Source organism: Ixodes scapularis, unplaced genomic scaffold (genome assembly GCF_016920785.2).
Source record: "Ixodes scapularis isolate PalLabHiFi unplaced genomic scaffold, ASM1692078v2 PGA_scaffold0__279_contigs__length_252992795, whole genome shotgun sequence".
Lineage (NCBI taxonomy): Eukaryota > Metazoa > Arthropoda > Arachnida > Ixodida > Ixodidae > Ixodes > Ixodes scapularis.
Window position 1 is genome coordinate 239,791,976 of NW_024609835.1, and position 14,990 is coordinate 239,806,965.

General features: G+C 43.4%; 1 protein-coding gene across 1 annotated transcript in view; it reads left to right on the forward strand.

Annotated features, from left to right (window-relative positions):
* The window catches only part of LOC8033550 (cubilin), a 264,814-nt gene that overhangs the window by 19,751 nt on the left and 230,073 nt on the right, over positions 1–14,990 (forward strand). The window contains exon 2 of the mRNA XM_042291012.1: positions 8,209–8,335. Within this exon, the coding sequence (XP_042146946.1) occupies positions 8,209–8,335 (127 nt within the window). The remainder of the gene's footprint in view (positions 1–8,208; positions 8,336–14,990) is intronic.

Sequence of the window (14,990 nt, forward strand, 5' to 3'; positions counted from 1 at the left end):
TAATTTTAAACTAAATACGTTAATAAATAAAATTAATTTAACCCGCCATTCAAGGTCTTATCAATGTACTCGGTACGAAAGTCAAAATGTATTTCTAAAAAATGCATAAGCAAGTTATAAACACTGATAATCCACTTCCTTCGAGTGCAAACTTTAAGTATAAGTCATTTGTGTTTTTTCCTTTTGTAAAAAACAGTAATTTTTTTTCTAAGAGTCGTTAACATGCTCATAATGCCCAAGCAGCACGCCAAAGAAACACTTAAAATGGCCCAAGTTCGCCCATCCTAGCGACATAACTTTGGCCTAAAAAGGTTTTTCTTTAGGGCAAATTGCTCAAGTACCTTTTTAAACTTTTTAATGGCGCTTCTTTTCTTGACCACATGATTGCCGAAGTGCCAGACTGTTGCAAGGCTCTTTCGGGTTAATAATCGACAAGATAGTACAGGGTACGGCCGTAAAAACTTTCACATTTGGCACGCCTAGCAAAAATCGAATTTCAAACGTACATACCTGAAATTGGGCACACGAACGTCGTTTATTCCAAAGTTTTTTGCCTATTTTTTTCAGACGTCAACTCGGGAGTAGCGAATTATTAGAAAGATAACAAAAATGGCAGGCGTGCACTTCCTATGGCCTATACCCGCCCGTTCGCCGTCTGCTGTCTAATTCGCGACGCCGCCTTCAGGTGGCGCACTGAACGCAAAAACGCGGGAAACCCGCATGAAAGGCTGGTGACGGGCGAGATAATCGCGATAAAAAGTGATTTTACCAAAATATGTGAACGATTATGCCCTTTTACTTGAAATTTAGAAACTGGCGGACGCCCTCGTTTAATAACATATGTTCTAAAGCAGACGAACGTGTGTCTTCCTTTGTCGTCTGCTTTTCTCTTGACGGGTCCGTTCCCGGTGAAAGCTCAACTTTGGAATCAAGAGTGCCGCGGCTGAGGCATCTTGATAGTTCCTATTTATTGCTTTTGTTGCACTATCTTCTGCAGTTATTATCAAAATATTTTCCGCGCCGCCCTGCGATGCCGCAATACTCGGCAAGTGAGTGTGCCCAGGCACTCAAGTGCAGAGCCGTGTAACGGCTCTGGTCAAGTGGTGCGTGGAGCGGAACTCGGTGGCCACAGCACAACGAAAATTTCGCACGGCATTTCATAAAGGCCCGCCTTCATGCCCGACTATTTTTACTTGGGCGGATCGTTTTGTGAGCGGAGAAGACTTAAAAAAAAAAAAAAAAGAATGCAGTCAGTGAACGTGAGAGCCTGCTGAAAACTGGGGAGGTCATTGAAGCGGTGCTTGCTGTCTTCGAGAGCGGCCCGCAATTGTTAACAAGACGAGCAGCCAGGTTGTTTGGAATTTTGGAAAAAAGCATACGACGGATTCTGCGGAAAAATAATTTGCGCCCGTACCAGATGCAAGTTGTCCAAGCCCTGCACGACGGCGTCAACGTCCGACGTTTAGAATTTTTACATTTTGCAAGGCGGAGTTGTTGCGAATTAAGAGCTACCCGGGACACCTGAAATTTCTTTTATTTAGTGACGCAGCAAACTTTCACCTAGATGGACGTGTGAACCGCCAGAACAGCATGATATGGGTTCGCGATAACCCTCATGCCATGGACGAACGGCATCTCCATTCACCGAAGGTGACAGTGTGGAGTGGGATTTGGCGTGAAGGCATAGGGGCCCCTTCTTTTTCAATGGCACCGTTAACGCAGATGCCTACTTGGACATGCTGAAAACGGAAATGCTTGAGCTTGAAAGGTACCACATGACAAAAGAAAACTGTATATTCATGCAGGATGGGACGGCTACCCATAACGCAAAGAGTGTGAGGTCATGGCTCAATAACACGTTCCCTCGGCGGTGGATGGGTCGGGAATCAGATTATATGGACTGGCCTCCACGATCCCCCGACTTAAATATGTGCGACGTTTTCGTATGGGGATTTATAAAAGGTCTTGTCTACAAGAAGGGGATCCCCAGCATCGAAGAGCTGAAAAAAAAATGAATGCGCGTTCCTTGAGATCGACGATGGGATGCGCGAATGGCCTTTCCTGGCGTACGAAGCTCGAATTCGGCTTTGCGTGTCTGTAAACGGCGGGCACATCGAATCGACCGAACCTTAGTCGTTTAAAGGGCCGCTGCAGCATCAACATTGTTTCAAATCGCCGTGACAGAAATAATTTAATAATAGTATCAGAAAATGTATTTTTCAAGAATAAACAATTGAATGAACGCACAGCTTCCACTTTCTGACGGTATTTAAACTATTAGTTTCCCTCTTACTTTCTCTCGTGCTGCTTGCCACGCGCGGAGAGCAAAGTAGAGGCTGCTGATAGAGGTACCAATGGGAAACCAGCAAAAAGACGACTATCTCTCTCAAATAACAGCCGTTTTGTCACCGGCCCACCGAAATGACTCCAGCGTCGTAAATATTGCTCCAGTTAATATGATTTCTTTTTCTTTTACAAATATGTCTTCCGAAATGTGTGTGTTAATTATACCCAAGCTGTATGAAAAAAAAAAAAAAACTGTGTTACAGCGTCCCTGTAAAAATCAGAATGAAATGACAACTCAAAACGAATTTGTCTGCAACGGTAGCAGCACCACTTGCTATTCCAGGCTGTAAATAAATGATCTCGTCACATCATGGTGTCCTCTTGCTTGCACGACCATCTGTCAAAACTTGACTTGAAACAGGTAATTTCAACAATCGTTCATATGTTTCGTTCAAATCACTTTTTTATCGCGATTATCTCACTCGACACCAGCCTTTCGTGCGGCGTTTCCCGCGTGTTTTGCGTTCAGTGCGCCACCTAGGAGCGGCGTCGAGAACCAGATAGCAGACGGCGAACGGGCAGCTATAGGCCATAGGAAATGCACGTCTGCCATTTTTGTTATCTTTCTAATAATTCGCTACTCCCGAGTTGACGTCTGAAAAAAATAGGCAAAACACTTTGTGGAATAAACGACGTTTGTGTGCCCAATTTCAGGTATGCATGTTTGAAATTCGATTTTTGCTAGGCGTGCCAAATGTGAAAGTTTTTACGGCCGCACCCTGTAGATACAATGTCCTTCGTTTTTCTTAAAACATGTATTTACAAAAGAAATCAGAGAGTTCATAGGCTTATACTAAAAGAAAAAAAAGAAAAGAAAACTTAGTTAAAGAGATCGAAGAAAGGAAAACGCAACAGTCGCCATGTCTTGGAACAACCATGCGTAGCAGCGGGTCTTGTGTGTGGAGTTGTCGTTGTCGGCCCACGGTTGTGGCAGGCAGTCAGGAGCGGGAGAGGTTGGCTTCCGTCGATGACCCAAGAGTCACCGCATCAAGTGCTCGCGCAGTAGGAAGCCGGGCAGCGTAGATTTTTATCCGCTGCCTCGTTGGAACAGGCTGCTGGTCAGACAGTAGGAGCGAGTCGCCAATTGCTTTGGCCGATCGTCGTTCCTAGTCCTTCCCACCCAGCACGTTCTCCCCGCCAGTCGTTTTCACGCGCTCCGTGCACGCACTACCAATCTCTTTCCTTCTTCATCTTCCTTCTCCTTCCGGGCCGATCCATGGGTTGACTTGCACTTCTTCTTTTGCACACTGAGTCACATCATCACACAGACATAAGCCATAGATGCCACGTATCAGCTAAGCAACACGTGGTGAAGCCCAATTCTGGAACTGGTTTGGCAACTTCAGCCCAAAGCCAAACAACCAGAAAGGAAACCCAATTCTGACGTTTCCTTGGTAACTGAGGTCCAATGAATTCAGGTGGCAGCCGAAGAACCAAGCAGCGAAGTCTAACTTTGGCACAACCCAAAAAAGCGAGGCTCTGTTTAATGAATATCAAATTTGAAATTGGCCGGGTTATATCTTGGCTTTTTTTGGGCGTTCAGGACCCTTAATTGCGGACATAAATTAAAGTGAAGAAGATAAATTAATTAAAAATAGTATACCTCGATCGGTACCACCTAGGAAGGCACAATCGTTTAAGAGCCAATTTGAAAAAGAGGTGGCGAGTCTACCAAATGTTATTTTTGACAAGTAATACCAATTGAGGGGCAAAATAAAACTAGATCTTTAAAGCTATACCCTAGCTAAGGAAGCGGGCTTGATCAAGAACTAGTAATATGTTTGTGCTCTTTTCTTCTACATACGGTAATTATGTTTTTTTGTTCCTGAGTTTTCATTTTCTTGTCTTCGTTCTTGTTTTTTTTTATTTTGTTTCAGTAAAAAGTACAAGTTCAATAGTGTGAAAATGAACATCGTTTCTACAGTTTTTTTCAAGGTTAAGGAGTAATAGAGTTAGTATCTGTGTACAATTTTACTGTTTTTTTTCATTTTTTATTTTTTTTTAAACAACATAGGAATATGAGGCAAAATTTATCCAAAACAAAGCGAAAACCAAAGAAAAACTTTTGTGAGGACAGGAGCCAAGTGTTAGCCCAAAGAACTGTGCTACCTGGAAAAAGAGGTTTATTTATTTTATTTATTTATTTACACTCAAGGCCCCCGAAGGGCATTACAGAGGAGAGTGGGGGAAGGGGGGTGGGGGGGTGGGAGGGGACAAGTGACAAATGTACAGTTGTTGATATTTATAATACAGTAAACAATGCACGCTTGCTCAGACACTTTCAAAATATTTACACAATTTATAACAGTAATACCAACTAGAAAAGAAGGCATTTTTAAAATCAACAATACAGGTTATGGAGGCTATGTCAGCGGAACGGCGTTTCCACTCAGAGCTAGAGCGAGGAACAAAGGAGTTATAATAAGTGTTAGTTTTGTAATTGGGGATACCGACTTTGTACTGGTGATCTACGCGGGATGAAACATAAGTAGGTGGAGTTAGAAGTTCACGGCGCATGAAAGGGTTTTTATGGTAAATGTTATGAGATACAGTCAGGCGAAAAATGCGTCTACGGTTCATTAGTGTGGTTAAACCAAGGCTATTTTTCATTGAAGTAATCCTGGATGTACGATGGTAATTAGAAAGTATGAAACGTGCTACACGATTTTGAACTGATTCCAATGTTGCAATGGTAGTGTTATGACCGGGGTCTTAGATAGAACATGCATATTCAAGTTTAGTGCGTACTCAAGTAGTATATAAAAAGGGTTTTAGTGACACTGATGACTGGGAAAAATTTCGTTTGAGATATCCAAGCATCCAATCATGCGATTGGCGTTGTTAGTTACGTAGTTCGTGTGAGTTTCCCAGGAAAGATCGGAGGTTATATAAACACCAAAGTATTTGTAAGAGGACACAGGCTGAAGCGGAGTGTCGTCAATGTAGTAATTCTAGCATATGTTAGTATGGCGGGAAACTCTCTTGGATTTACATTTATTAAGGTTGAGTTGCATCAACCACTTGTCGCACCAGTTAGATACATAGTTAATATCAGATTGGGGAACAGAGATGTCGGTGTTATTTGTTATCTCTCTATATGGTACACAATCATCAGCAAATAAACTAATATTAAAGGAGACACATTCAGACAGATCATTAATATAGATGAGAAAAAGTAGCGGACCTAAAACAGAACTCTGAGGGACTCCAGACGGGAGAAACTGAAGAGTTAGTACCATTGGCATGCACAAATTGAGAACGGTTAGTTAAAAGTGATTCTATCCAGCGTAGCACGTTCGGATCCGTGTTGAGGTTGGTAAGTTGTAATAGGAGTAGCCGGTGAGAAACTTTATCGAAGGCCTTAGAGAAATTAAGGAAAACGCAGTCTATCTGGGAGCCACGGTCAATGACAGAATGAAGCTTATTAGTGAAGAGCATATAAGCTGTGTTTCGCAGGAAAATGATTTGCGGAAGCCGTGTTGAGTTGGGTGAAAAAAAAAATAATTCGGTTCTAGGAAACAGGCGAGGTTAGAATATATGACATGTTCGAGTATCTTACAAGGAATGGATGTAAAAAAAAATTGGCCGGAAGTTATTCGGTGAGGAGTGGTTGCCACTTTTATGAGTTGGAGTCACCTTTCCAACTTTCCAGTCTTAGCAAAGGCAGCCTTCCTCCAATAATTGCTTAAAAATCATTGATAGTATACCTGATGAATACGACTTCGTGTTCTTTAAGGATTGAGTTAATAATGTCAATACTGGATGAAGAAGAGAGCTTGAGGTTATTAATTATTGCAGCTATACCATCATATGATATTAATATTGGATTAATTGGCAAAAAGTCAGTGCCATTAAAGTTGGGGTACACAGAAACATCGGTGGAAGAAAAAGATTGTATAAATATATCGTTTAGCAATGATGCACACTCATCTTGACCTACTCGTTCCCCATGTGCGTCTGTGAAAAGCAACTACCGCCCAATATCTTTGCTATCTGGATTTTCTAAAGTTTTTGAACGGGTTATGTATTCCCGGATTCTTTTTTATTTTCGGCATAAGTTTGTAGAGTGTCATCATGGTTTTTTGAAGAAACGTTCGGTTGAAACAAATCTTTGCTCTTTTTTAAATTACTCTGCCCCTGTTGTTACAAACAGAGGACAAGTTGATTGTATCTTTTTTGACATGTCTAAAGCCTTCGATAAAGTAAACCATGAATTGCTGTTACACAAATTATCGTCATATGGTTGTTGCCCATAGCTATGTAACTGTTTCCGTAGTTATTTATCATCTCGACGGAACACAGTTCGTGTAGATAACAGTCATTCCGACCACTTCTTTTCCACATCTGGTGTCCCACAAGGCTCCATCCTTGGCCCGTTAATGTTTTTGATATTCATCAACGACTTGCCGTCATACGTTGATAACGCTAAAATATTGTTGTTTGCTGATGACATCAAGCTTTTTATGAATATTCACTCTTCTATCGACTACAACGCTCTACAGCATGATGTTTCACAGATTGCTATTTGGTGTACAGCGAATAACTTATCTCTGAATCCATTGAAAACAAAAGTCGTATCTTTCTCAAGGCGTCACACCATAATAGACTGCGATTATGTTTTAGAGGGGATGCCTATCAAACGTCTTTCTGTTATAAAAGACTTTGGCGTATACCTTGATAGTGTTCTAACGTTTACTGCCCATGTGTCACTTGTCGTTGGCAGTGCACCAGGAATGCTTGGCGTTATATCTCGTATTACGAAGCACTTTAATAACCCGGCTTCCTTGGTTCGGTTATTTTGTGCCCTAGTCAGGTCTAGACTTGAATTTGCTTCAGTAGCTTGGAATGCGTTAAATAAAACTCAGGCATTGAACATTGAAAATGTACAGAAGAGGTTAATACGCACTGTGTATGATCGATACTCTCATCGTCGCTTCTATTTTGATTATGAATTTCTTAAAAAAGTTTCGTTGACAAACTTGTCCGATAGAAGAGCGGAACGTGACTTAGCCTTTTTTCATAAGTTAGTAAACGGTGTATCTGATTGTGGATCGCTTTCAAGTGATGTTAATTTAAATGTTCCCTCCCGACCCACTAGAAATCATTGTACTTTTTTCATTAATACTGTCTGTGACCTCTCGCCTTTATCACGCTGCCAACTGCTTTTTAATCGCATCAACAATGCTGAAGTGGATATATTTAGCGACTCTCGGGTGTTCGCGATGAAAAGGAAAGTACTTGTTGCCAATTCGTAACGTTTGTGTATTTTTGCCATGTCTCTGCTATTTTAATTCCTCATTTATTATGTGTACCAAAGAAAAGACCTGTTGGTTGTTTTTGGGCACTTGAAAATAAATATTTATTATTATTATTATTATTATTATTAAGCTTCAGATCACCGTGGTTATCATTAAGTTTGATTAAATTCCAAAAGTGACGAACATTTGTAGATAAAATTGTGGGCAACGTGTTAGCAAAAAAAAAAAAAAAAAAATTGCGTTTTACTTCTAATACTGCACGTTTATACTCCTGCTCGGCGCAGTGATAGGCGTTAAAATGACTATCTTGTTTTGAAAGTTTGGCTACAAGAAAGAGGCGTTTCTTTTTATTGGAAAGTCGTTTAAGTCTGGTGTTGTACCAAGGAGAATTATTTTTGGATGATAATGTGCGAACAGGAATATATGTGCTTAGGTGTTTCTGATATATAGGATATACAGATATAGGATATAGGTGTTTCTGAATCAGTAATATAAAATATTTTATGTTTGGCGCCGGTTCTAACTAAACCTTTTTTCTTGTTGTTGTTGTTCAGCAAGTGCGCATAAAAAAAGTAATGCTGTCTATTTCTTATTCTGTTCACAGGCCACGTGTGCGAGTGCAAGACGGGCACCTGGTCTTCGAGGCCGCACGAAACAAAAACATCAGCTTTCAGTCCGGCAGTGGAGGCATTCTTCTCAATGGCAAGGACCTTGCTGTCGCCATGGCCTCGGTACGTGGCTTTCAAATGTCTCTGCACCACCGAAATTGTCTTGCTGCGGCATCCTTCTTTTTTTATGCACTTCAATAATAACTTAATAATTGCAGTATAAAAACGGCAGGGAGGTGTCTCAGTGGTCCCGCCTCCAGCACGAGCTTCCTGCCTCCAACAGCGCTACGGCGCCTCTTCAACTTCGAACCGCCAAAGCACAACAAAAGTCACCGAGCTCTTGCTGGAGGCTAATTAGGGTCCGAAAAAGATACCCTGCTCCTATTATACTATCTGATATTGTAAGAGCCTTCTTTAAATGTGCGTCTTCATAATAATTTGATTCATAAAGCTAGAAATGAAGTCTATATAGTACCAATTCGAGCTACCCTCACTTACATTAGCTACGCATAGTATAGCAGTGAATGCTTCTATTTTTATTTAGGAAGATAGTCACAGTATAGGCAATGTGGCTGCTACATCATTGGGCCAATGTTCCAGACAAACCCGAACTTATTCTTTTCATGTTATACAAAATTGCTACGCAACTAGCGACAGTGAATAACCTTGTCTGGATGACAAACGTGCCCGGTTCATTGTAGTTCCCTCATATTGTGGCCTATGATAAACCTGAGACCCTATTAACTCCGACATTGAAACCACACACGACGTCTGAAACAGCTACGGCTTTCATTAAAAAAGCCGCAATTACACACTAGTCACTCCTGTTTGATTGTTACAAACATATGATAGAAAGAGGTATCAAAAGTACATATCAAACTAGAATACAGCCATACAGACAGCAAGAAAACTTAACTTTTTTTTACGTTGCACCCTTCAAGGAACCCCATTATGAAGGTCGAGTCGCAAGGCTGTTTGCCATTCTTGGACGCCCGTACTGTGAGGTGGTCTAATTGATTGACTTACAATGTATGCCTAAAACCAAAACGCACCGGCCCATACCTGATCTTCATGTCAGACCATCCTATGACACACAAGTCGTCAGTGCCCTCTGCAGTGTTCAGGCAGGCCATCACGGTTTGCTCTATCGAAGAGACTTTGAAAAAATAAATCACTGTGATCAAACAGGACCTCGAAAATAACCGATACCCATTCAGATTCTTGAACAAGACTTAGAGGAGACTTTGAAATCCAAGAACAGAAGCCACCGTTTCTTCTTTCAGCCGTACGTGCATCCCTTACGTCAAGGGCACAAGCGAGACACTTCCTCGCCTCATGCGGAAGTACGGCATCACTATGACACACGAACTAGTATCGACTATCGATCGGCCGTCGTCTGCTACTTCCAAAAAATCGTCAAAAAAAAAAAAAAAATGCGGGGATGTATTTACAGGATATTTCGTGGTCGTACGTTGGGGAGATTAAAAACTCCGGAACGACTACGCAGGCATCAGAATGATGTTAAAAATGACACAGGGGAGCGGATTAGCCAATCATGCTGAGCAGAGAAACCACACCATCATCCTCAATACCCCATCATTCTCGACGAAGAAATAAGTTCCCGAAAAGGCATGTTCTTAGAGTCCTGGTATTTTCAAAACACCCAAAAGAATGTTAACCGGCCCCCTGGAACGCAACCAAAAGATACATTTCTTTATAAGAAGCGTCACGCGGGAAGCGTCGAGAAAAAACAACACCAAAAGATACCATAAGCTTTGAAGTGAAACAGAAGACACCCTGTCTTTGGAATGCAACACTCGCGCACGGCGATTTCAGACAAGAGACACTTGGATAAATATGACACCAGGCACTTTGGAAGACGACGACAAGGACAGAAACAGTCATTCATGATAGGGTGTACTTGAACGGAAAGGTGTGCTTTCCGGCGGCCGTGAGAGGGTCGCGATGTGCAAGCACGCCGGTGAGGGCGGTGCGGAACACGGCGCGCTACATGAAGGCTCCCTAGGGCGCGCGCGCTAAGGGCCCGCTAGAGTTGCGCGAGTTGCTCATCCCCGTAGCGCAGCCTTTCCTGCACAGCATGTTGATCGTCCTCCTCACTTGACTGAAATCGGCGAATAGCGTCGCCGCGCGTTCGAAGCGCTCGTCGCGCTAAAAAGCAGGGGAACGTAAGGCGGGGCGCGCGCAACGTCTACTTTCCTGCAGAGCACTTGATCCGGCTCCTCACGTGACCGGATCTCGGCGAGTGGCGGCGCGGCGGCACGTGGAAAACAGACGCGCAACTCTGGCAGCGGCAGTCTCGAACGAAGCGGTTTACAGCGCGCATCCCTGGTTTTGAGAGTGTACGTCAGTGTTGCCCGACTGCGCTGGGCTGTGGGTTTTCTGGTCAGTGGGCTGTGGCAGCCTGCGTAGGCACACTTCCGGACGCTGGTTGAGGCTAAATTGCCGCGTTCTATTTTTCATTTTGTGTTCTATGTCGAATAGAATTTCTTGGGATTTTTAAGAATGCATTGCACTATTTTTGGGAACAAAAACAACGAAATGAAAGCTGTTTTGGTGACTCCGTGCGCGACAGAACAAATGCGACTGTTGGTTTCATATTATGTTGTTCTTTTTCTGCGTCGGCGCACCATATACTCAGCCATGTCAATCTACAAAGATTTTAACCGTCGAAAATATTTGACCACACAGGATATCCGAACTGCATGGATATTCCCCGCCCACAACATGAACATTAACGAGTCTCATCAATCGAACAACATATATTGTACGTACCCCACGGTGGCGCGTTATCCGAACAGGATTTGAGAAAGGTCTCAAATAACACAGCATATCCAATGCACATTGTCGACGATAGTCACTTCACGACGATCGGACGGAATCCAGCGTGTTTTGGGGCACATGTAAAAGAGAGCTGCTTTTTTGCACAGCTTCAAAACAAATGAACGAACGTGTCTACGCCGTCGCCACACCCCGGAACCAACCCTATCAGCTATTTTTCGTGAAGACACGGAACATAGCCGGGAAGCCTTTTGGAGATTTTCTGAACGAAAATAATCCTCCAAGAGCGTCGAACTGCCTGCGTCGCGGGCTGCTTGACGTTCACTCTCTTCGTTCGTTTCCTGCGAAGACCAAGGAGGCTACGAGCCCTGGTATTGAAAAGACGGTGAGAGTGTAGGCGAGCTGGTGGTAGCTAATCATGTCGTATTACACCTGAGACTGCGGTGGAAGAAATCGGAAGAACTTTCAGTAGAAGGAACAGACAGACGTTCTCTGTGTCTGTTCCTTCTACTGAAAGTTCTTCCGATTTCTTCCACCGCAGTCTCAGGTGTAATACGACATGATGAGCCCTGGTATTCTCTGGTTCTCACAATGGAAGGTAACAAACAAAGCATAAGCATCCCAAACGGCGAATAAAGTAAAAACTTCCAAGAAAAGCCGATGAACTCAGAATGCACAATGCAGGTGGGGAGTCGCGCTGACCGGGCTTCCACAGCGCAGGTCGGTGGCAGAAATTTTTCGGATAGGGGTCGCTCAATTCGCAAAATGGCGGCGGCCAGAAAGCTCTTTTTGCAAAAATCTTGCGTGGCCGCTCGACGGCTGACAGGGGCCTGCCGGTCGCAGCAGAGACGCTTTATTCAGCTTGAAAATGGTCGTATTCTTTGTTTCTGTCCGCTCTTCTGTGAGAAAGAATGCGTTACAGCCTATCTCACACCCGGTTAAACAAAGCGACTTGCGCGAGCGGCAGAACCTTATATTCCAAGTGCCAAAGCCGTTTAGGAGCGGTCAGCTACTTACATATTCTCGCTTCTTTATTTTCTTGTCTACCTCACGTTACATATCAGCATTAAGAATGTAAAGCTTGAGTATGGTATGCGATGCGATGGGCATTCCTTTCCACTTAAGTTTCAGAGCTCTTCTAATTTTCAACAGCTTTACATTCGCGCACCTAGTTTTCTTTCTGGTGTATGAATGCAAGCGAGCTTTTCTTCACTTCTGCATTCGAAGGCAAATCTTATAAACCAGAAAATGTCTGAATGTATTTCATCTAGTGAGCACGCGTCATGCGATGATAAACATCAAGAGGGGCCAGATAAAGTGAGGAACTTCAATTGCGGTTTTATTGAAGAGCAATCCCACATGAGGGAATTTGTTTTCTCAGGCATTTCACACCGGTCACACGTTCTTCTTAGGCCTAAATTTTTACTCTATGACAGTTTTTTTTAATCAGATGATTTTATTTTGCGAACAGAGAGGTGTCGTTTAGCGTCCGAAATAAGGAGTGTTTCTTTTCGCATGTGTTGAAACCCACGTTGCACCTTGGCACGAAACACCAGCGCACCGTCTTTTCTTCGCCGCAATCGACATCGTCGCGAGTCCCTTGTCTCTTCGACACAGCTAGCCAGCCACGCAATATTTTATCGCTTCTCACACTACTCAAAACAAAAAGAAATAGGCTCCCCAAGACGCCCCAAGCCAGCCTCGCTAAACGCTGTCTGACCACGAGCTCCTGGCCCCGCTGTAACCGGTGGCGCCACCCCAGGCCCATGCGGCAGATTTGGGCCACACGACACCCAGCTCCGAGGCCCGCTTCAGACGGTGCAACTTTTCCAGCAATTTTGAGGTTGCTGGCGGGTTGTTCCCTAGCTTCCCCTAGATCGACACGAATTGCTGAGATCGGGTCCGGCTCGAAACAAGCGAGCAACTCGGAGCAATTCGAAGACGTTTGAAGCGGCAGCAGGCCAATCAGGGACGCAACATCTTCACGTGTTAGCCCGTGCTGGTGATGACGACAACTAAAGGCTTGGTTCTGGTTTGAAATTATTATTTTTTTTTTTTTGGAAATAGACCCTTTGAGATGGTGATGACAAGTCGTAGCAATTCGATTGCTGCTTGTGAACGCGGGCGGCCCGTGTTGCAGGTGTTGCGACGTCAAGTTGCTGGGGGAAATTGCCCCGTCTGAAGCGGGCATCAAGGCACGACCACATTGGCGTTGTGGAGGCCTGCGGCGCGACGGTCGGTGCTGCCGTTTGCCGACCCAAACCAGTTTTCGACTTCAGAACTCGGCGCCTCTCGCCGCAGAAGAGAGGAGCCAATGGGAGGTGGCGTAGATAGTGACGTCGCGATACCATGGCAAAGTTCAAACCGACCCTCCGCGTTTCGAAGGACGTGTTTCGTGTCGTCTGCTATCCCTATTTCCCCCCGATGCCTTCCGCAACGGAGTGGTTTCTTGAAACTGTGCGACAGTTTTCCTTTTTAAATGACAAGACGCAGCCAGACTACCTATATACTGACGCTAAGAACAACCGCTGCAAAATTATAGGAGAGGAATTCGGGATTGCAAGTGAGTGTCTCCGCGGCACTTGTTGCATGTTGTCTGTGTTGTGTCGGATGGCATGTTGATTTCGTGACACTTTCGAAACTAGCCTTCATCTCTGGCGCGCCACCGGGGCAGCAAAGCACTGACCTGTCCTTCAGTTTTTCAGTAGAAACACCGAAGGACAGGTCCTTCGGTGTTTCCTAATACAATTCCTAATACAAGACAATTCCTAATACAAAAATGTATTAGGAATTGTCCCTTCAAAACTACCGTCCACCTCTGTACTGTCAGTTTGTATTTTCCTGACCACCCGTAACGTTTTTACGCTTTTTAATAATAATGCAATTGTGAAGAACGGGTATGTGCACGCCCCATTTATGGCAACCGCGTTAACGTCAATTTGGCCATATTTTTAGCTTTATAAGTTAAAAGCCACACAAATACTGCATTATGTTTTTGCTGATTCTGTTTGTAAATATTATAAACGTTAATTTCGGAGAGTTTAAGGAATATCGAGTGTGGTCTTTTGTTTTAAATGATTTTCGAAAAAATGCACATTTAGTTAAATGCCCCTGTGTGCACATTTTTGTAAATTTCTCCCGCTAACCAGAACAACAATACTTAATGCACAGATGAACTATATAAAGAGCAACACACTGTAAACGTTTCCAGACTTTAGCTTTTATAAATACAGAAAAAGAAAGCGTCTTTAATCCAGAGCGTTATGGCGCAATGTGTCATATTTGCGATTTTGTTTCTCAAAATAACAAACCTAATAGTCGGTGATTAATACTTTTTGTCGATCATTACTTTGCCTAATTTGTCAGTAAATATTTCTAGATGCGTAGCCAGAAGAGATTTTTTTTGGGGAAGTCGCCCGAAATACCGACTTCGCGCGATACACAAAACGTGCACGTGACGGAGAGGGTCCTTACAAATTTTTTTTTCTCAAAGACTAATTTGTTTTTTCGAAACAAGGATTGGTTTTGTTTTTCTGGGCATGAGAGCCAGCAAAATGTATTTTTATCATAAAAATTAAAAAATGGTCACCGGACATGGTTTTAGATCTTATCTAAAACCATGTATGGAATTGGTGAGCGAATTGGTGCGTCACGTGACATACAATTTCTAGCTAAATTTAGCGGGGAAACTAAACGGTTATAGGTCACGTGACGTCAGGTCCCGTGACGTCGATTTTCCGCGCTAAATTTAGCGGGAATACTGGATTGGTGTCTAGGTCGCAAGACGTGAACTTTCCCGCTAAATTTCGCAAGTGACTGAATTAATGAATAGGTCACGTGATGTCAATTTTCAGCTAAATTTAGCGGGGAGACTGAAATGATGTTCTGGCTACAAGACGTGAATTTTCTCGCCAAATTTTGAGGGGAAACTAGGTTGACGTATAGGTCACGTGCCGTCAACTTCCCCGAGGTGTAGATG